Raw genomic sequence first — 16,668 nt, 5'->3', positions numbered from 1 at the left:
ATGGATGGATGGATGGATGGATGGATGGACGGATGGACGGATGGAGAGACAGATGGACGGATGGAGAGACAGATGATAGATAGATGGATGGATGGATGGATGGATGGATGGACGGACAGATTTAGAGAGAGATGATAGATGGATGGATGGACGGATGGATGGAAAGACAGATGATAGATGGATGGATGGATGGATGGATGGATGGATGGATGGATGGACGGATGGAGAGACAGATGGACGGATGGAGAGACAGATGATAGATAGATGGATGGATGGATGGATGGATGGATGGATGGATGGATGGACGGACAGATTTAGAGAGAGATGATAGATGGATGGATGGACGGATGGATGGAAAGACAGATGATAGATGGATGGATGGATGGATGGACGGATGGATGGAGAGACAGATGATGGATGGATGGATGGATGGATGGATGGATGGATGGACGGATGGAGAGACAGTTGATAGATGGATGGATGGATGGATGGACGGATTGAGAAAGAGGATAGATGGATGGATGGACGGATGGAGAGACAGATGATAGATGGATGGATGGATGGACGGACGGATTGAGAGAGAGATGATAGATGGATGGATGGACGGATGGATGGAAAGACAGATGATGGATGGATGGATGGATGGACGGATGGATGGAGAGACAGATGATAGATAGATGATAGATGGATGGATGGATGGATGGACGGATGGAGAGAGAGATGATATAGATGGATGGATGGACAGAGAGAGAGATGATGGATGGATGGACGGATGAATGGAGAGACAGATGATGGATGGATGGATGGATGGATGGATGGATGGACGGACGGACGGATGGAGAGACAGATGATAGAGAGATGGAGATGGATGGAGGGAGAGAGAAATGTAGCAAAAAAGAACCAGCATGGTCCTCTCTTCAGTTGAGTTCTTCCTTTGGCCTCTTTGAAGTCTTCGGAAGCACCATAGAGATGGGCCGAGGGTCTTGGTTTCTGCTCTGCTCACACCTGTGTAGGGGAAGGGGCTCCTCCTGACCTAACAGACTTTCCTCCCCCCTCTTGTCACCCCCCCCCCCAAAAAATGCAGATCCAGGACCTGGCCATCCGCTGCGTTCAGAAGAACATCAAGAAGAACAAGGGAGTGAAGGACTGGCCTTGGTGGAAACTCTTCACCACCGTCCGGCCTCTCATCGAAGTCCAGCTCACGGAGGACCAAATCAGGGCCAAAGATGTGCGTGGGTCTCTAGGTTGGAGGAGGGAGGGAGGCCCCTCGGTTGGGGGTCTGGGGAGGTGGTCTTCTTGACCATTGTTGATCCCTCTGGCCCAATGCCTCTCAACCTTTGGCCAGTCTAAGATGGGTGGACTTCAACTCCCAGAATTCCCCAGCCAACAAGGGTTGGATTAGGTTCAAGAAGAGATTGGGCCTCTTGTTTCTCAGGGATGGCATAAGGACTTTTGCCTTGGACACGGGGGTGGGGGTTGGTCTAGAAGACCTCCAAGGTCCCTTCCCACCCGAGGATTCTACATCCAGCCACCTGAAAGCGTGCTGGCTGGGGAATTCTAGGAGTTGAAGTTGGAGGGGGATCCAACCTGGAAATAGGGGGGAATTTTGGGATAGTTTAGTCCCAAAAAATGGCTTTACCTTCAGAGGTTCATGGCTGGAGGTTTTCAAGAAGAGATCGGACGGACGTTTGGCCTAAAATGATTATAAGGTCTCCTGCTCAACCAAGGGCCTGGACTAGAAGGCCTCCAAGGTCCCTTCCAGCCCTGGGACTCTAGTGGGAGGGAGAGAGGGAGAAAAGATAGGAATGAAGGAAGGAAAGAAAGAAAGAAGATGAGGGAGGGAAGAGAGAGGGAGGAAGGAAGGAAAGAAAGAAAAAAGATGAGGGGGAAGGGACGAAAAAGGATGAGGGAGGAAGGAGAGAGGGAGGAGGGTGGGGGAGGAAGAAGGAAGGAAGAAAGAAAGATAAAAGATGAGGGAGAGAGGGGGAGGGAAGGATGAAGGAAAGAAAAAATGAGGGAGGGAAGAGGGATGAGGAGGAAGGAAGGAAAGAAAGAAAAAAGATGAGGGAGGGAGGAGAGAGGGAGGAGGGATGGGGAGGAAGGAAGGAAGGAAAGAAAGAGGGAGGAGAGAGGGAGGATGGAGGGGGAGGAAGAAGGAAGGAAAGAAAGAACGAAAGAAAAAAGATGAGGGAGGGAGGAGGGAGGAAGAAGGAAGGAAAGAAAGAAAAAAATGAGGGAGGGAGGAGAGAGGGAGGAGGGTTGGGGAGGAAGGGAGGAAAGAAAGAGGGAGGGAGGAGAGAGGGAGGATGGAGGGGGAAGAAGAAGGAAGGAAAGAAAGATAAAAGATGAGAGAGGGAGGGGGAAGGAGGGAGGCAGGAAGGAAAAAGGAAGGAAGGAAGAATGGAAAAAAGTGAGGAAGGAAGATGAGAAAGTTAAAGTGAGGGGAGGGAAGGAAGGAAGGAAAAAAAGATAGGAAGGAAGGAAAGAAAGCTACAAAGGGTGGAAAAAGGGAGGGAGTGTGGGCAGTGTGTAGAAACTCCTCCGAGGAAGATCCAACTGGGAGTAAGGGGAGATTTCTTGGCCATCGGAAGAATCAATCCTTCCAGAAACTCGGGATGCTCTGTCCCTGGAGCTCTTCAAGAGGAGACTGGGAAGGCCTGGGGCAGGGGGTTGGTCTAGAAGACCTCCAGGGTCCCTCCTTCCCAATCCAGGGCTGCTCTCGAAGCCCCCTTCCCCTTCTTTCTTCTTCAGGAAGAAATCCAGCAGCTGAAGGGCCGTTTGGAGAAGGTGGAGAAGGACCGGAACGAACTGCGGCTGAGCAGCGACCGCCTGGAGGGCAAGGTGAGGCCTCGAAACCCCCTCCCCTTTAACTACAGGCGGTCCTCGACCTACGACCATTCGCTTAGAGTCCGTTCAAAGTTGCAACGGCACTGGAAAAAATAGCGACTTACGGCCGTTTTTCACGCTTAACGGCCATTGCAACATTCCCCGTGGTCGCGTGACTGAAATTCAGACCCTTGGCCACTGACTCACATTTGTGACGGTCGCGGGATCCCCTTTTGCGACCTTCTGACGAGTGATGTAATGATTCGCTCTACCGCTGCGGCAAGAAAGGTCGTAAAACGGGGCAAAACTCAGTTTAACTCGCTTAGCGGCAGAAATGTGGGTCTCAGTTGTGGGTCATAAGCCGAGGACTGCCTGGGTTTAGGACATAGTCTCGAAGCATCTCTCGAAGGCTGATGAATTCATGAATTTAATTTATTGATCTTTCTCCTCTGAAATCAGAGCTAATTTTTTTTTTAGGTATGGCCCCTTTAAGAGAAGTGGACTTCAACTCCCAGAATTCCCCGGATGGGGTTTATATTCTTATAAACTGCCTGTAATGAATTTTATAACCTTAGTCTTGTAAATAAACAAAATGAATACATTCTGTGCCTAAGTAGCAAACGGATAATTTCCATAAACAAAGCCAATGAATTTTTATAAATAAATTCTATAAATAGATAGTCAATCGGTCAATACATTCTATAAATAAATAAATGCCTTTTTATCCATATGTTCTATAAATAAATAAATAAATAAATAGGAAATAATACTATAAATAAATAATTTTCTGCAAATAAATAAATTTTAGAAAGAAAAAAAAGAAGAAAGGAAAGAAAGAAAAGGGAAGAAAAAGAAAAAAGGATAGAAGGAAAGAGAGAGAAAAAGAAAGAAAAGGATGAGAGAACGAAATTTTATGAAGCAAGAAATTTGTATAAAGAAAGGAATGAATAAAAGGGATTCTTACGTTAACCCAGTCTGTCCTTTCAGGCCAGTGGCAGGGAGTTCCACAGAGCCAGATGTTTGAGGGGCAGAGGGCCGATTCTCTTTGGAGGGAAAGGAATTCCAGGGGGTGCTTCCATTCCCACCCCCTCCCCACTTTTGACCAGTCTTTGGTGTCACCCCCCCCCCCCCCCACTTTTCAGGTCGCAGAGTTGACGTCGGAGCTAACGGACGAGAGGAACACAGGAGAATCGGCTTCCCAGCTTCTGGACGCGGAGACGGCCGAACGCCTCCGGGCAGAGAAGGAGATGAAAGAACTTCAGGTCAGCCGAGAGCTTCAGGGTTTGGGGTTGGATTCACAAGTGACCCTTAGGTTGCCTCTGGAACACAGGTAATCCTCGATTCACGACAGTTCGTTTAGTGACGGTTCAAACTTACAACGGCATCGGGGAAAGAAGTGACGTATGAAATATACAATACCAAAAGCCGGTTTTTCCAACGTGGTGGAGAGAATCCAAGCAAACACAGGCAGAGGAGAGAACGGTTTCAGTTCAGAGCAGCGGACTAATTTTCAGCTCAGCACAGACTTAGAGCTACAGAGCTAAGCCACGCCTAGGCTCCAGGCTGTTTCAGCTCCCATTGGCTGACCTTGTTACTACCATATTTTTTGGAGTATAAGACGCACCTTTTTCTCTCAAAAAAGAGAGAAACCTTTGTAAACCTTTGAACCGTCACTAAATGGACTGTTGTAAATCAAGGACTACTCATAGTCATGGCAGCAATGTTGCTAGCAAGGGTGTTTCCACCTGTAGCGTATCCAAAATGGAAACAGACGTCTTGAAACGAGTTTTTTAAAATATTTTATATATATATATAATATAATAAATATATAATAAATATATATAAATAAATAAAAGGAGACTAGTATAGATCTATTTCAAGCTATTTAGCTCTCATCAGCTAGCCATACCCTTACTGAGATTAGAACCTGTGCTGTATTGCATCTTAGGCAACTGTGTTAACCACTAAGCCACAGAGTTCTTCTCCTTATCAGCTGAGCCAGGGAGAAAGGTATATATTTAAAGTCATACATACATACATACATACATACATACATACATACATACATACATACATACGTGTATGTATGTATGTATAGATAGATGATAGATAGATAGATAGATAGATAGATATAGATATATTTAAAACCAACAAAAACAAAACAACACATATAAAAAAACTTTCCTCCATTTCGTCAAGCGTGTCGTTTGGTTACAAACTTTTGTGCCTCAGTTTTTACAATTAAAAATAAGATCACTGGTTATCCATCAAACATAACTAAATACATCCTTAGCATTGAGCATTATGTGTTCGAGTTACCACTATTAGTCATCCATGGAGTATACAATACTTATAGTGTGGCATATTAAACTCCAGAAATAGTTTCCCATTGCTAATCCAAGTAGTTATTGAACATTTTGATTCATATATGTATCAATTTTTCATTACATCATCATTAGTCCATTTAACATATAGAAATCTTTCCAGTATAACATGGTTGATGCTTACAATTATACATAGGATTCAAATCATCCCATTCTTGTACATTGAATACATTATCGTCCTTCATATATCATATGATCAAACACTCTTATTTCATAGCAAAAAAAAAAAACTTCCATAACAATGACTATAACTTTCTGGTAGTACATTAATAAACAATTTCATTTCCAGGTTTGAGAAGCAATATTTTAAAAACCCTTAAGAAAATTGGCCCATTTCTCACCTGGTTATGCTCAATGCTGGGCCATGAGCTCCTGGAAGTGCATTTTGAGCCTGGGGGATGCAACGGGGACCCCTACACTTTGCCTGAAAGAACGATAAAATCACAACACGCAATCCCTCCTCTCTCCAGGGCCGGTCCAGCCTCAGGTCCGAGTCATTGGTCAACACCATTCTGCGTTCGATTAAACCATAGTATGGTTTTCAAATTTTGGCCACTTGTGGATGTCAACGTCCAGAATTCCCCAAGCGAGGGAGACTAGTATAGATCTATTTCTAGATCTATTTCCATACCCTCGTTGGGATTCGAACCTGGGCTGTTTTTACATGTTAGGCAGTTATATTAACCTCTAAGCTACGATTTCTCCTCTCCATACAAGCAGTAGGCACCCTCCCATATTTGGGCATACAAATATGGTGCTATAGCAGTTAGACTTATATACCGCTTCATAGGGCTTTCGGCCCTCTCTAAGCGGTTTACAGAGTCAGTATATCGCCCCCCCACAGTCCGGGTCACAATTGGTGACATCCACAGTTCTTAAAGTGGCCAAGGTTGAAGAGCTGTGGGCTAAACCAGCGGTCACCAACTGGGGGTCCATGGACCACTGGTGGACCGCGAGAAAATTTTGGTGGTCCGCAGAAAAATTATTCCCATTTTTCATATTGCACTAAATCGGGGGGTGCTCAAATTACGGCCCCTGGGACGGATACGTGCAATGAATGTTTGTGTTGCTGCAGAGAGTCTCCCCCTTCGGGGTCTTTTTGTGGGGGTCGGAGGGGGGCAGAAATCCCAACTTGGGGTCTGCTTCAGCCTCCTGGTGGGGGGCTTTGGGCGAAGGCTGGAGGGAGAGCCGCTGTTGGCGAAGAGCCGGAGGGCCTCGTTCCAGTGGGACTGTTATCATGGCCTGGAACTGGCTGACCATCTCAGCCCAGTGAGCCTCCAGGCGCCGGCACCTGGCTTTGCACTCCCTCAGGTCTTCCCTCTGCTTGGAAAGCCTATGCTCCTAGTCCTCAGTGAGGTGCTTCTGCTGAGCCTCCTTCTCGGCCAGATCCAATTTGAACTGAGCTGTTGTGCCAACTCTTCCTCCTGGGGGCTGCTTAGCTCCAGCAACTGCTCTCTGTTGGGGCCCTAAGGAGCCCCGGGTGGGCAGGCGAGGAGGGGCTGGGAGGGGAGGGGCGAGCAGAGGCTGGCGAGGCGCCCCTTGACGTGAGTGGCATTGCATTGGCCACACCCACCCAGTCACATGACCACCTAGACACACCCATCCAGCCGGTCATTAGGCAGATCCTATTAGTGGTCCGCGGGATTTAAAATTATGAATTTGGTGGTCCCTGAGGTCCGGAAGGTTGGGGACCCTCTGGGCTAGACAACTCCTAGGGAGCATGCCTTCCTTGGGAGACAGCCCTGATGGGGAGAGGGGTGGGCCGTCCTCCTGACCCTCTCCTGCTCCCCCTCCGCGTGCAGGCCAAGTACGATGCCCTCAAGAAACAGATGGACTCCATGGAGATGGAAGTGATGGAGGCCCGCCTGATCCGGGCGGCTGAGCTCAACGGGGAGATGGACGATGACGACACAGGTGAGCCTCCTGGGTCATCTCTCCTGCAGCCAGTTCTCGCCCCTCCTTCCTCCTCGGTGGCCCCAGGCCTTGTGGTCAGGTTCTTGCAGAGTTGGACCAGGGGTCACTTACGGGAAAAGGGGCAGAGGTGGTGGCTCTAGGACAGGGTTACTTGAACTTGGCAACTTTAAGATACGTGGGCTTCCACTCCCAGAATCCCCCAGCCAGCAATGCTTTAAGAGGGGTGGGCTTCCACTCCCAGAATCCCCCAGCCAGCATACTTTAAGAGGGGAGGACTTCCACTCCCAGAATCCCCCAGCCAGCATGCTTTAAGAGGGGTGGGCTTCCACTCCCAGAATCCCCCAGCCAGCAATGCTTTAAGAGGGGTGGGCTTCCACTCCCAGAATCCCCCAGCCAGCAATGCTTTAAGAGGGGTGGGCTTCCACTCCCAGAATCCCCAGCCATCATGCTTTAAGAGGGGTGGGCTTCCACTCCAGAATCCCCCAGCCAGCATGCTTTAAGAGGGGAGGGCTTCCACTCCCAGAATCCCCCAGCCAGCAATGCTTTAAGAGGGGAGGGCTTCCACTCCCAGAATCCCCCAGCCAGCATGCTTTAAGAGGGGTGGGCTTCCACTCCCAGAATCCCCCAGCCAGCCTGCTTTAAGAGGGGAGGGCTTCCACTCCCAGAATCCCCCAGCCAGCAATGCTTTAAGAGGGGAGGACTTCCACTCCCAGAATCCCCCATCCAGCATGCTTTAAGAGGGGAGGACTTCCACTCCCAGAATCCCCCAGACAGCCTGCTTTAAGAGGGGAGGACTTCCACTCCCAGAATCCCCCAGCCAGCATGCTTTAAGAGGGGAGGACTTCCACTCCCAGAATCCCCCAGCCAGCCTGCTTTAAGAGGGGTGGGCTTCCACTCCCAGAATCCCCCAGCCAGCATGCTTTAAGAGGGGTGGGCTTCCACTCCCAGAATCCCCCAGCCAGCCTGCTTTAAGAGGGGAGGACTTCCACTCCCAGAATCCCCCAGACAGCCTGCTTTAAGAGGGGTGGGCTTCCACTCCCAGAATCCCCCAGCCAGCATGCTTTAAGAGGGGAGGGCTTCCACTCCCAGAATCCCCCAGCCAGCATAGCTTGCCAGCAAGGCAGGGGCTAGCTTTGAGGAGGGGGCAATGCCCTCACCCCCAAGACACTCTGTCCACTGGCTTTCTGGTGCCCGCAGGTGGGGAATGGCGCCTGAAGTACGAGCGGGCAACACGGGAGATCGACTTCACCAAAAAGCGGCTGCATCAGGAGTTTGAGGACAAGCTGGAGGAGCAGCAGCAGAGCAAGCGGCAGCTAGAGAGACGGGTAAGGGGTCACTCAAAGCCCCCCCTGGGGTGTTTTTTGCATCCGGAGCCCTGCCCAAGCGGTGGGATGGGGCAGGAGTATGGCGGAAGCCCCCTTCTGGCGGCCTCAGGGGATGGTGGGATGCTTCAGGCTCTCGGGACAGGATCGGGGCCCGCTGAACGTGCCCCCTCCCCTTGGCAGCTGACCGACTTGCAGGCGGACAGCGAGGAGACCCAGCGGGCACTGCAGACCCTGAAGAAGAAATGCCAGCGGCTGACAGCCGAACTGCAGGACACGAAGCTCCACCTGGAAGGGCAACAGGGCCGCAACCACGAGCTGGAGAAGAAGCAGCGCCGGTGAGGAAGAGGAGGAGGAGGGTTCCACCACAAAACCGCGCTCGACGAAACCGCGTCGCTGACGTCATCAACAGGGCGACAACAACGCAGAAGCACGCTGTAAACCCTAAACCTAAAATTAACCCCTAACCCTAACCCTAACCCTAACCTTACCCTAAACCTAACCCTTAACCTAACCCTTAACCTAACCCTAACCCTAAACCTAACCCTTAACCTAACCCTTAACCTAACCCTTAACCTAACCCTTAACCTAACCCTTAATCTAACCCTAACCCTTAACATAACCCTTAACCTAACCCTTAACCTAACCCTAACCCTTAACCTAACCCTTAACCTAACCCTTAATCTAACCCTAACCCTTAACCTAACCCTTAACCTAACCCTTAATCTAACCCTAACCCTTAACCTAACCCTTAACCTAACCCTTAATCTAACCCTAACCCTAACCCTTAACCTAACCCTTAACCTAACCCTTAATCTAACCCTAATCCTTAACCTAACCCTTAATCTAACCCTAAACCTTAACCTAACCCTTAACCTAACCCTTAATCTAACCCTAACCCTTAACCTAACCCTTAACCTAACCCTTAATCTAACCCTAACCCTAACCCTTAACCTAACCCTTAATCTAACCCTAACCCTTAACCTAACCCTTAACCTAACCCTTAATCTAACCCTAACCCTTAACCTAACCCTTAACCTAACCCTTAATCTAACCCTAAACCTTAACCTAACCCTAAACCTAACCCTTAACCTAACCCTAAACCTAACCCTAAACCTAACCCTAACCCTTAACCTAACCCTTAACCTAACCCTAAACCTAACCCTAACCCTTAACCTAACCCTTAACCTAACCCTTAACCTAACCCTAAACCTAACCCTAAACCTAACCCTAAACCTAATCCTTACCTTAAGTTGAATCGGCTTGCTTTCAAAGCGCTATTTAAAGCGCCCTTCTTTCTCCGCGCTGGTTGTTGTCGCCCTGTTGATGACGTCAGCGACACGGTTTAATCGGGCACGGCTTAGTCGAGCGCGGTTTTGACGGGTCACGGAGGAGGAGGAGGCGGGCAGGATCCAGGCTGGGGAGGAGGAGGAGGAGCAGGAAGACTGGGGGGGTCCTTGGTGCTCTCTGAGCTTGGTGGTTTTCTGGCAGACGTTTCACGACCCAAGTAGGGAACATCATCAGTGCTAGAAGGGGGGGGAGGAGGAGGAAAAGGAGAAAGAGGAGGAAGAGAAGGAGGAGGAGAAGGAGGAAGAGAAAGAGGAAGAGGAGGAAGAGAAAGAGGAGGAGAAGGAGAAAGAGGAGGAAGAGGAGAAGGAAGAGGAAGAGGAGAAGGAGGAGAAAGAGGTGGAAGAGGAGGAGGAGGAGTGTGGGGTCCTTGGTGCTCTCAGAGTTTGGTGGTTTTCTGGCAGACGTTTCACGACCCAAGTAGGGAACATCATCAGTGCTAGAAGGGGGGGGAGGAGGAGGAAAAGGAGAAAGAGGAGGAAGAGAAGGAGGAGGAGAAGGAGGAAGAGAAAGAGGAAGAGGAGGAAGAGAAAGAGGAGGAGAAGGAGAAAGAGGAGGAAGAGGAGAAGGAAGAGGAAGAGGAGAAGGAGGAGAAAGAGGTGGAAGAGGAGGAGGAGGAGTGTGGGGTCCTTGGTGCTCTCAGAGTTTGGTGGTTTTCTGGCAGACGTTTCACGACCCAAGTAGGGAACATCATCAGTGCTAGAAGGGGGGGGAGGAGGAGGAAAAGGAGAAAGAGGAGGAAGAGAAGGAGGAGGAGAAGGAGGAAGAGAAAGAGGAAGAGGAGGAAGAGAAAGAGGAGGAGAAGGAGAAAGAGGAGGAAGAGGAGAAGGAAGAGGAAGAGGAGAAGGAGGAGAAAGAGGTGGAAGAGGAGGAGGAGGAGTGTGGGGTCCTTGGTGCTCTCAGAGTTTGGTGGTTTTCTGGCAGACGTTTCACGACCCAAGTAGGGAACATCATCAGTGCTAGAAGGGGGGGTGGGGAGGAAGAGGAGGAGGAAGAAGATTGTGGGGTTCTTGGTGGTCTCTGAGCTTGTGGTTTTTCTGGCAGACGTTTCACGACCCAAGTAGGGAACATCATCAGTGCTAGAAGGGAGAGGGGTTTGCATAGAGGAGGAGGAGGAGGAGGAAGAGGAGGAGGACTGCGGGGTCCTTGGTGCTCCCTGAGCCTGATAATTTTCTTGCAGACATTTCATGACCCAGCTAGGGAACAACATCAGTGCTACAAGGAGGGGGGATTGCAAAGCTGAGGAGGAGGAGGAATGCCAGTGGTTCTCTGGAAATGCTGATTCTTCCATGTATCTTGGCACATGCCCTGGTGGGGTTCCACGTGCAGCATAAGAATCTCCCCCTCGAAAGAAATACAAGATCCATGCAGCACAAATGCAACACACACACACACACACACACACACACACACACACACACACACACACACACACTCTTTCCCAGTGTTATCCCCCGCAGCCTGTCAAATGCATCAGATGGAGCCTTGCGACGAGATGGAAAAATTAAACCGGCTCGGTTGAAACTCACGTTACCCTATAAGGAAATATATTTATATAGGGTGTAGCATAGACCTCACGGATAACCATGAAAAGGAGGCAGGGAGGAAGGGAGAGACAAGGAAAGAAAGAAAAAGAAAGGAAGGAGAAGAAGGAGGGAGGGAGGGAAGGAAGAAAAGGGGGGGAGGAAGGGAGGGAGGAAGGAAAGAAAAAAGAAAAAGATGGAAGAAAAGAAAGAATGAAGATAAAGGAAGGAAGGAAGAGGAAGTAGGGAAGGGAGGGAATGAAGGGGAGAAAGAGAAGGGGAGAGGAAGGCAGGAAGGAAGGAAAGAGAAAGAGATGGAAGAAAAGAAAGAAAAAAGTGCAAGGAAAAAGGAGGGAGCGGGAGAGAGAAAGGAAAAGGGGGAGAGGGGTGAAGAAAGGAAGGAAAGAAAGAAAGATGAAAGAAAAGAAAGTGGAAGAAGGAAGGAGGGAGTGTGAGAGAGAAAGAGAAAGGGGGAGAGGTAGGAAGGAAGGAAAGAAAGGGAAGAAAAAGAAAAAGAAGAAAGTGGAAGAAGGAAGGAGAGAACGGGAGAGAGAAAGGGGAAGAGGTATGAAGGAAAGAAAGAGGGAAGAAAAAGAAAAAGGAAGAAAGTGGAAGAAGGAAGGTGGGAGCATGAGAGAGAAAGAGAAAGGGGGAGAGGGATGAAGAAAGGAAGGAAAGAAAGAAAGAGGGAAGAAAAAAAAAAGAAAGTGGAAGAAGGAAGGATGGGAGCGGGAGAGAGAAAGAGGGGAAGGAAGGCAGGAAAGAAAGAAAGATGGAAGAAAAAAGACAAAAGAAAGGAAAAAAAGAAAAGGAAGGAAGGGGAAAGAGCCCCCCCCCCTGTTCCTTCTGCCTTGGCCATCCCTCCCTGCCTGGGGAAAAAAGGGGAGGAGAGAGAGACACACACACATTTTCATCTCATTACCGTAATCGGTAATCGCAGGCAGGCAGGAGGGAGGGGGTGCGGGAGGGGGGTGGGAAGACCCAGCGGGGGGGGGGTGCGGAGAAGCAGCTTAATTAAGTCCCATTTCCAGAGAGCAGCCCTGGCATTAACGCTGCTCTTGATTACCAGGTGCAAAGAGGCGCTGCGTCTCTCCACGCCTGGACACAACGAGAGACACACACAGGTCACTCCAGCTGAGGCTGCAAATTGGCCTGGGGGCTTCCTCTCCTCAATCCCCTTCCCCCAGGCAGGGCAGGTCAAGGTTCTCTCTCTCTCTCTCTCTCTCTCTCTCTCTCTCTCCTGTTTGAGACCCCCTTTCGCCCGGACCCCCGTGACCTTCATACAGGGTTGCATTTTAATGACTTTATCCTTCTTTCTAACTGGTTTTACTAACTATAGTATGTGTGTAGAGCCTTTTATGGTTCTATGGACTCAGCCCGGAGTGGGTCTTTCAGGGAGGTGGGCCTAAATAAGAGGGGGGGAGGGGGGACTGGCATATTTAAAGGATGGATGTACAGGATAGGTAGGTAAGTAGTTAAGTAGATGGTAGGTAGGTAGGTATGGATAGATATATAGAGATAGATAGATGATAGATAGATAGATAGATAGATAGATAGATAGATAGATAGATAGATAGATAGATAGATAGATAGATGATAGATAGATAGATGAGAGATAGATAGATAGATACATAGATAGATAGATAGATAGATGAGAGATAGATAGATAGATAGATAGATGAGAGATAGATAGATAGATAGATAGATAGATAGATAGATAGATGAGAGATAGATAGATAGATAGATAGATAGATGAGAGATAGATAGATAGATAGATAGATAGATAGATAGATAGATAGATGATAGATAGATAGATGAGAGATAGATAGATAGATAGATAGATAGATAGATAGATAGATAGATAGAGATAGATAGATGATAGATAGATAGATAGATAGATGAGAGATAGATAGATAGATAGATAGATGATAGATAGATAGATGAGAGATAGATAGATAGATAGATAGATAGATAGATGAGAGATAGATAGATAGATAGATAGATAGATAGATAGATGATAGATAGATAGATGAGAGATAGATAGATAGATAGATAGATAGATAGATGATAGATAGATAGATGAGAGATAGATAGATAGATAGATAGATAGATAGATAGATAGATAGATAGATGAGAGATAGATAGATAGATAGATAGATAGATAGATAGATAGATAGATAGATAGATAGATGAGAGATAGATAGATAGATAGATAGATGATAGATAGATAGATAGATAGATAGATAGATGAGAGATAGATAGATAGATAGATAGATAGATAGATAGATGATAGATAGATAGATGAGAGATAGATAGATAGATAGATAGATAGATAGATGATAGATAGATAGATGAGAGATAGATAGATAGATAGATAGATAGATAGATAGATGAGAGATAGATAGATAGATAGATAGATAGATAGATGAGAGATAGATAGATAGATAGATAGATAGATAGATGATAGATAGATAGATAGATGAGAGATAGATAGATAGATAGATAGATAGATAGATAGATAGATAGATAGATAGATGAGAGATAGATAGATAGATAGATAGATAGATAGATAGATAGATAGATGAGAGATAGATAGATAGATAGATAGATGAGAGATAGATAGATAGATAGATAGATGATAGATAGATAGATAGATAGATAGATGATAGATAGATAGATGAGAGATAGATAGATAGATAGATAGATAGATAGATAGATAGATAGATAGATAGAGATAGATAGATGATAGATAGATAGATAGATAGATGAGAGATAGATAGATGAGAGATAGATAGATAGATAGATAGATAGATAGATAGATAGATAGATAGATAGATGAGAGATAGATAGATAGATAGATAGATAGATAGATAGATAGATAGATGAGAGATAGATAGATAGATAGATAGATAGATAGATAGATGAGAGATAGATAGATAGATAGATAGATAGATAGATGATAGATAGATAGATAGATGAGAGATAGATAGATAGATAGATAGATAGATAGATAGATAGATAGATGAGAGATAGATAGATAGATAGATAGATAGATAGATAGATAGATGAGAGATAGATAGATAGATAGATAGATGAGAGATAGATAGATAGATAGATAGATGATAGATAGATAGATAGATAGATAGATAGATAGATAGATAGATAGATAGATGATAGATAGATAGATGAGAGATAGATAGATAGATAGATAGATAGATAGATAGATAGAGATAGATAGATGATAGATAGATAGATAGATAGATGAGAGATAGATAGATGAGAGATAGATAGATAGATAGATAGATAGATAGATAGATAGATAGATAGATGAGAGATAGATAGATAGATAGATAGATAGATAGATAGATAGATAGATAGATAGATGATAGGTTGGTAGGTGGATGGATGGATGGATGGATGGAGGGTGGGTGGGTGGATGGATGGATGGATGGATGGATGGATGGATGATAGGTAGGTAGGTAGGTAGATAGGTAGGTAGGTAGATAGATGATAGATAGACAGATGGATGGATGGATGGTAGGTGGGTGGGTGGATGGATGGATGGATGGATGATAGGTAGGTGGTAGGTAGGGTAGTGGTGGTTGGAGATAGATAGATAGATGAGGTAGATAGATGAGAGATAGATAGATAGATAGATAGATAGATAGATAGATGTAGATAGATAGATGATAGATAGATAGATGAGAGATAGATAGATAGATGAGAGATAGATAGATAGATAGATAGATAGATAGATGAGAGATAGATAGATGAGAGATAGATAGATAGATGAGAGAGATAGACAGACAGATAGATAGACAGCACAGACAGACAGGACAGACAGACAGACAGATAGATAGATAGATAGATAGATAGATAGATAGATAGATGATGGATGGATGATAGGTAGGTAGGTAGATACATAGAGATAGAAATAGATAAGATAGAGAGAGAGCTAGAGATAGATAAAGCTAGAGAGAGGTAGATAGATGATAGATAGATAGATAGATAGATAGATAGATAGATAGATAGATAGATAGATAGATAGATAGATGTAGGCAGGTAGGTAGGTAGGTAGGTAGGTAGATAGATAGATAGATAGATAGATAGATAGATAGATAGATAGATAGATAGATAGATAGATAGATAGAAGATAGATAAATAGGATAGATAGATAGATAGATAGATAGATAGATAGATAGATAGATAGATAGATAGATAGATAGATAGATAGATAGATGATAGATAGATGTAGGTAGGTAGGTAGGTAGGTAGGTAGGTAGGTAGGTAGGTAGGTAGGTAGATAGATAGATAGATAGATAGATAGATAGATAGATAGATAGATGATAGATAGATAGATAGATAGATAGATAGATAGATAGATAGATAGATAGATAGATAGAGATAGCAATAGAGAGGGAGAGAGATGGATGGAGAGAGAGAGAGAGAGAGAGATAGGGAGACGGATAGAATGGATAAATAGACATGATAGGTTACATGATAGATTGATATATTGAGAGAAGGGAACAAGGGGATCGGCCATATTAGACTTAATTCTCACGAACAGAGAGGAAATGATAGGAGGTGTTGAAGCCACAGGAACCCTGGCGGGGCAAGTGACTATGCAATATTGGAATTCAACATTATGCAAACACAAGTAGTAGAACAAAGTCAAACTAGAATCTTGGACTTTAAGAGAGCTAATTTCAATAAACTTAGAGAGAGCTTGGGAAGAATTCCATGGATGAAAACAACTCAAGAAGCTTGGGAAATTTTGAAAAATGAGATTACAAAAGCCCAGTCTAGCACAATACCAATGAAGAAGAAAAATAACAGCTCCCAAAAGAAACCAGCATGGCTGCATAAAGAACTCTCTGACAAATTGAAAGACAAAAAGGATAAATATAAAGAGTGGAAAGGGGGGGGGACATAACTAAGGCAGAATATCAGCAAATAGCCCGAGCCTGTAAAGATGAAGTGAGGAAAGCTAAGGCTCACAATAAAGAAAGGCTTGCCATAAAAGTAAAGAATAACAAAAAAAGCTTCTTCCAACATGTTAAAAACAAGAAAAAGGTTAAGGAAACAATTGGTACATGGCTGGGAGAAAGTGGCAAGAAGGTGACAAGCAACAGGGAGAAAGCAGAACTATTTTAACTCATTTTTTGCATCTGTCTTTACACAAAGGGATAAAACAGTCCAAGCTATCAAAAACAGCACCACAAAAAATCAGATTAGGAACACAAGTTGAAATAGGGAAGAACATCGTAAGTGAGCACCTGTCAACTCTAGATGAGTTCAAATCACCAGGACCGGACAGATTACACCCCAGGGATCTGAAGGAGCTGGCAGACG

At 45.7% G+C, this 16,668-nt stretch overlaps 1 protein-coding gene across 1 annotated transcript in view; it reads left to right on the top strand.

Annotated features, from left to right (window-relative positions):
• MYO18A (myosin XVIIIA) overlaps positions 1-16,668 on the top strand; it is an 84,815-nt gene that overhangs the window by 30,335 nt on the left and 37,812 nt on the right. The window contains 6 exon segments of the mRNA XM_087702898.1: positions 1,085-1,228; positions 2,752-2,841; positions 3,969-4,088; positions 7,013-7,124; positions 8,322-8,449; positions 8,630-8,784. Coding sequence (XP_087559024.1) covers positions 1,085-1,228; positions 2,752-2,841; positions 3,969-4,088; positions 7,013-7,124; positions 8,322-8,449; positions 8,630-8,784 — 749 coding nt within the window.

Source organism: Thamnophis sirtalis, unplaced genomic scaffold (genome assembly GCF_051295495.1).
Source record: "Thamnophis sirtalis isolate CommonGarterSnake01/CBP01778 unplaced genomic scaffold, rThaSir2_p1.2 scaffold_17, whole genome shotgun sequence".
Lineage (NCBI taxonomy): Eukaryota > Metazoa > Chordata > Lepidosauria > Squamata > Natricidae > Thamnophis > Thamnophis sirtalis.
This window is presented reverse-complemented; position numbering and strand designations above follow the sequence as displayed.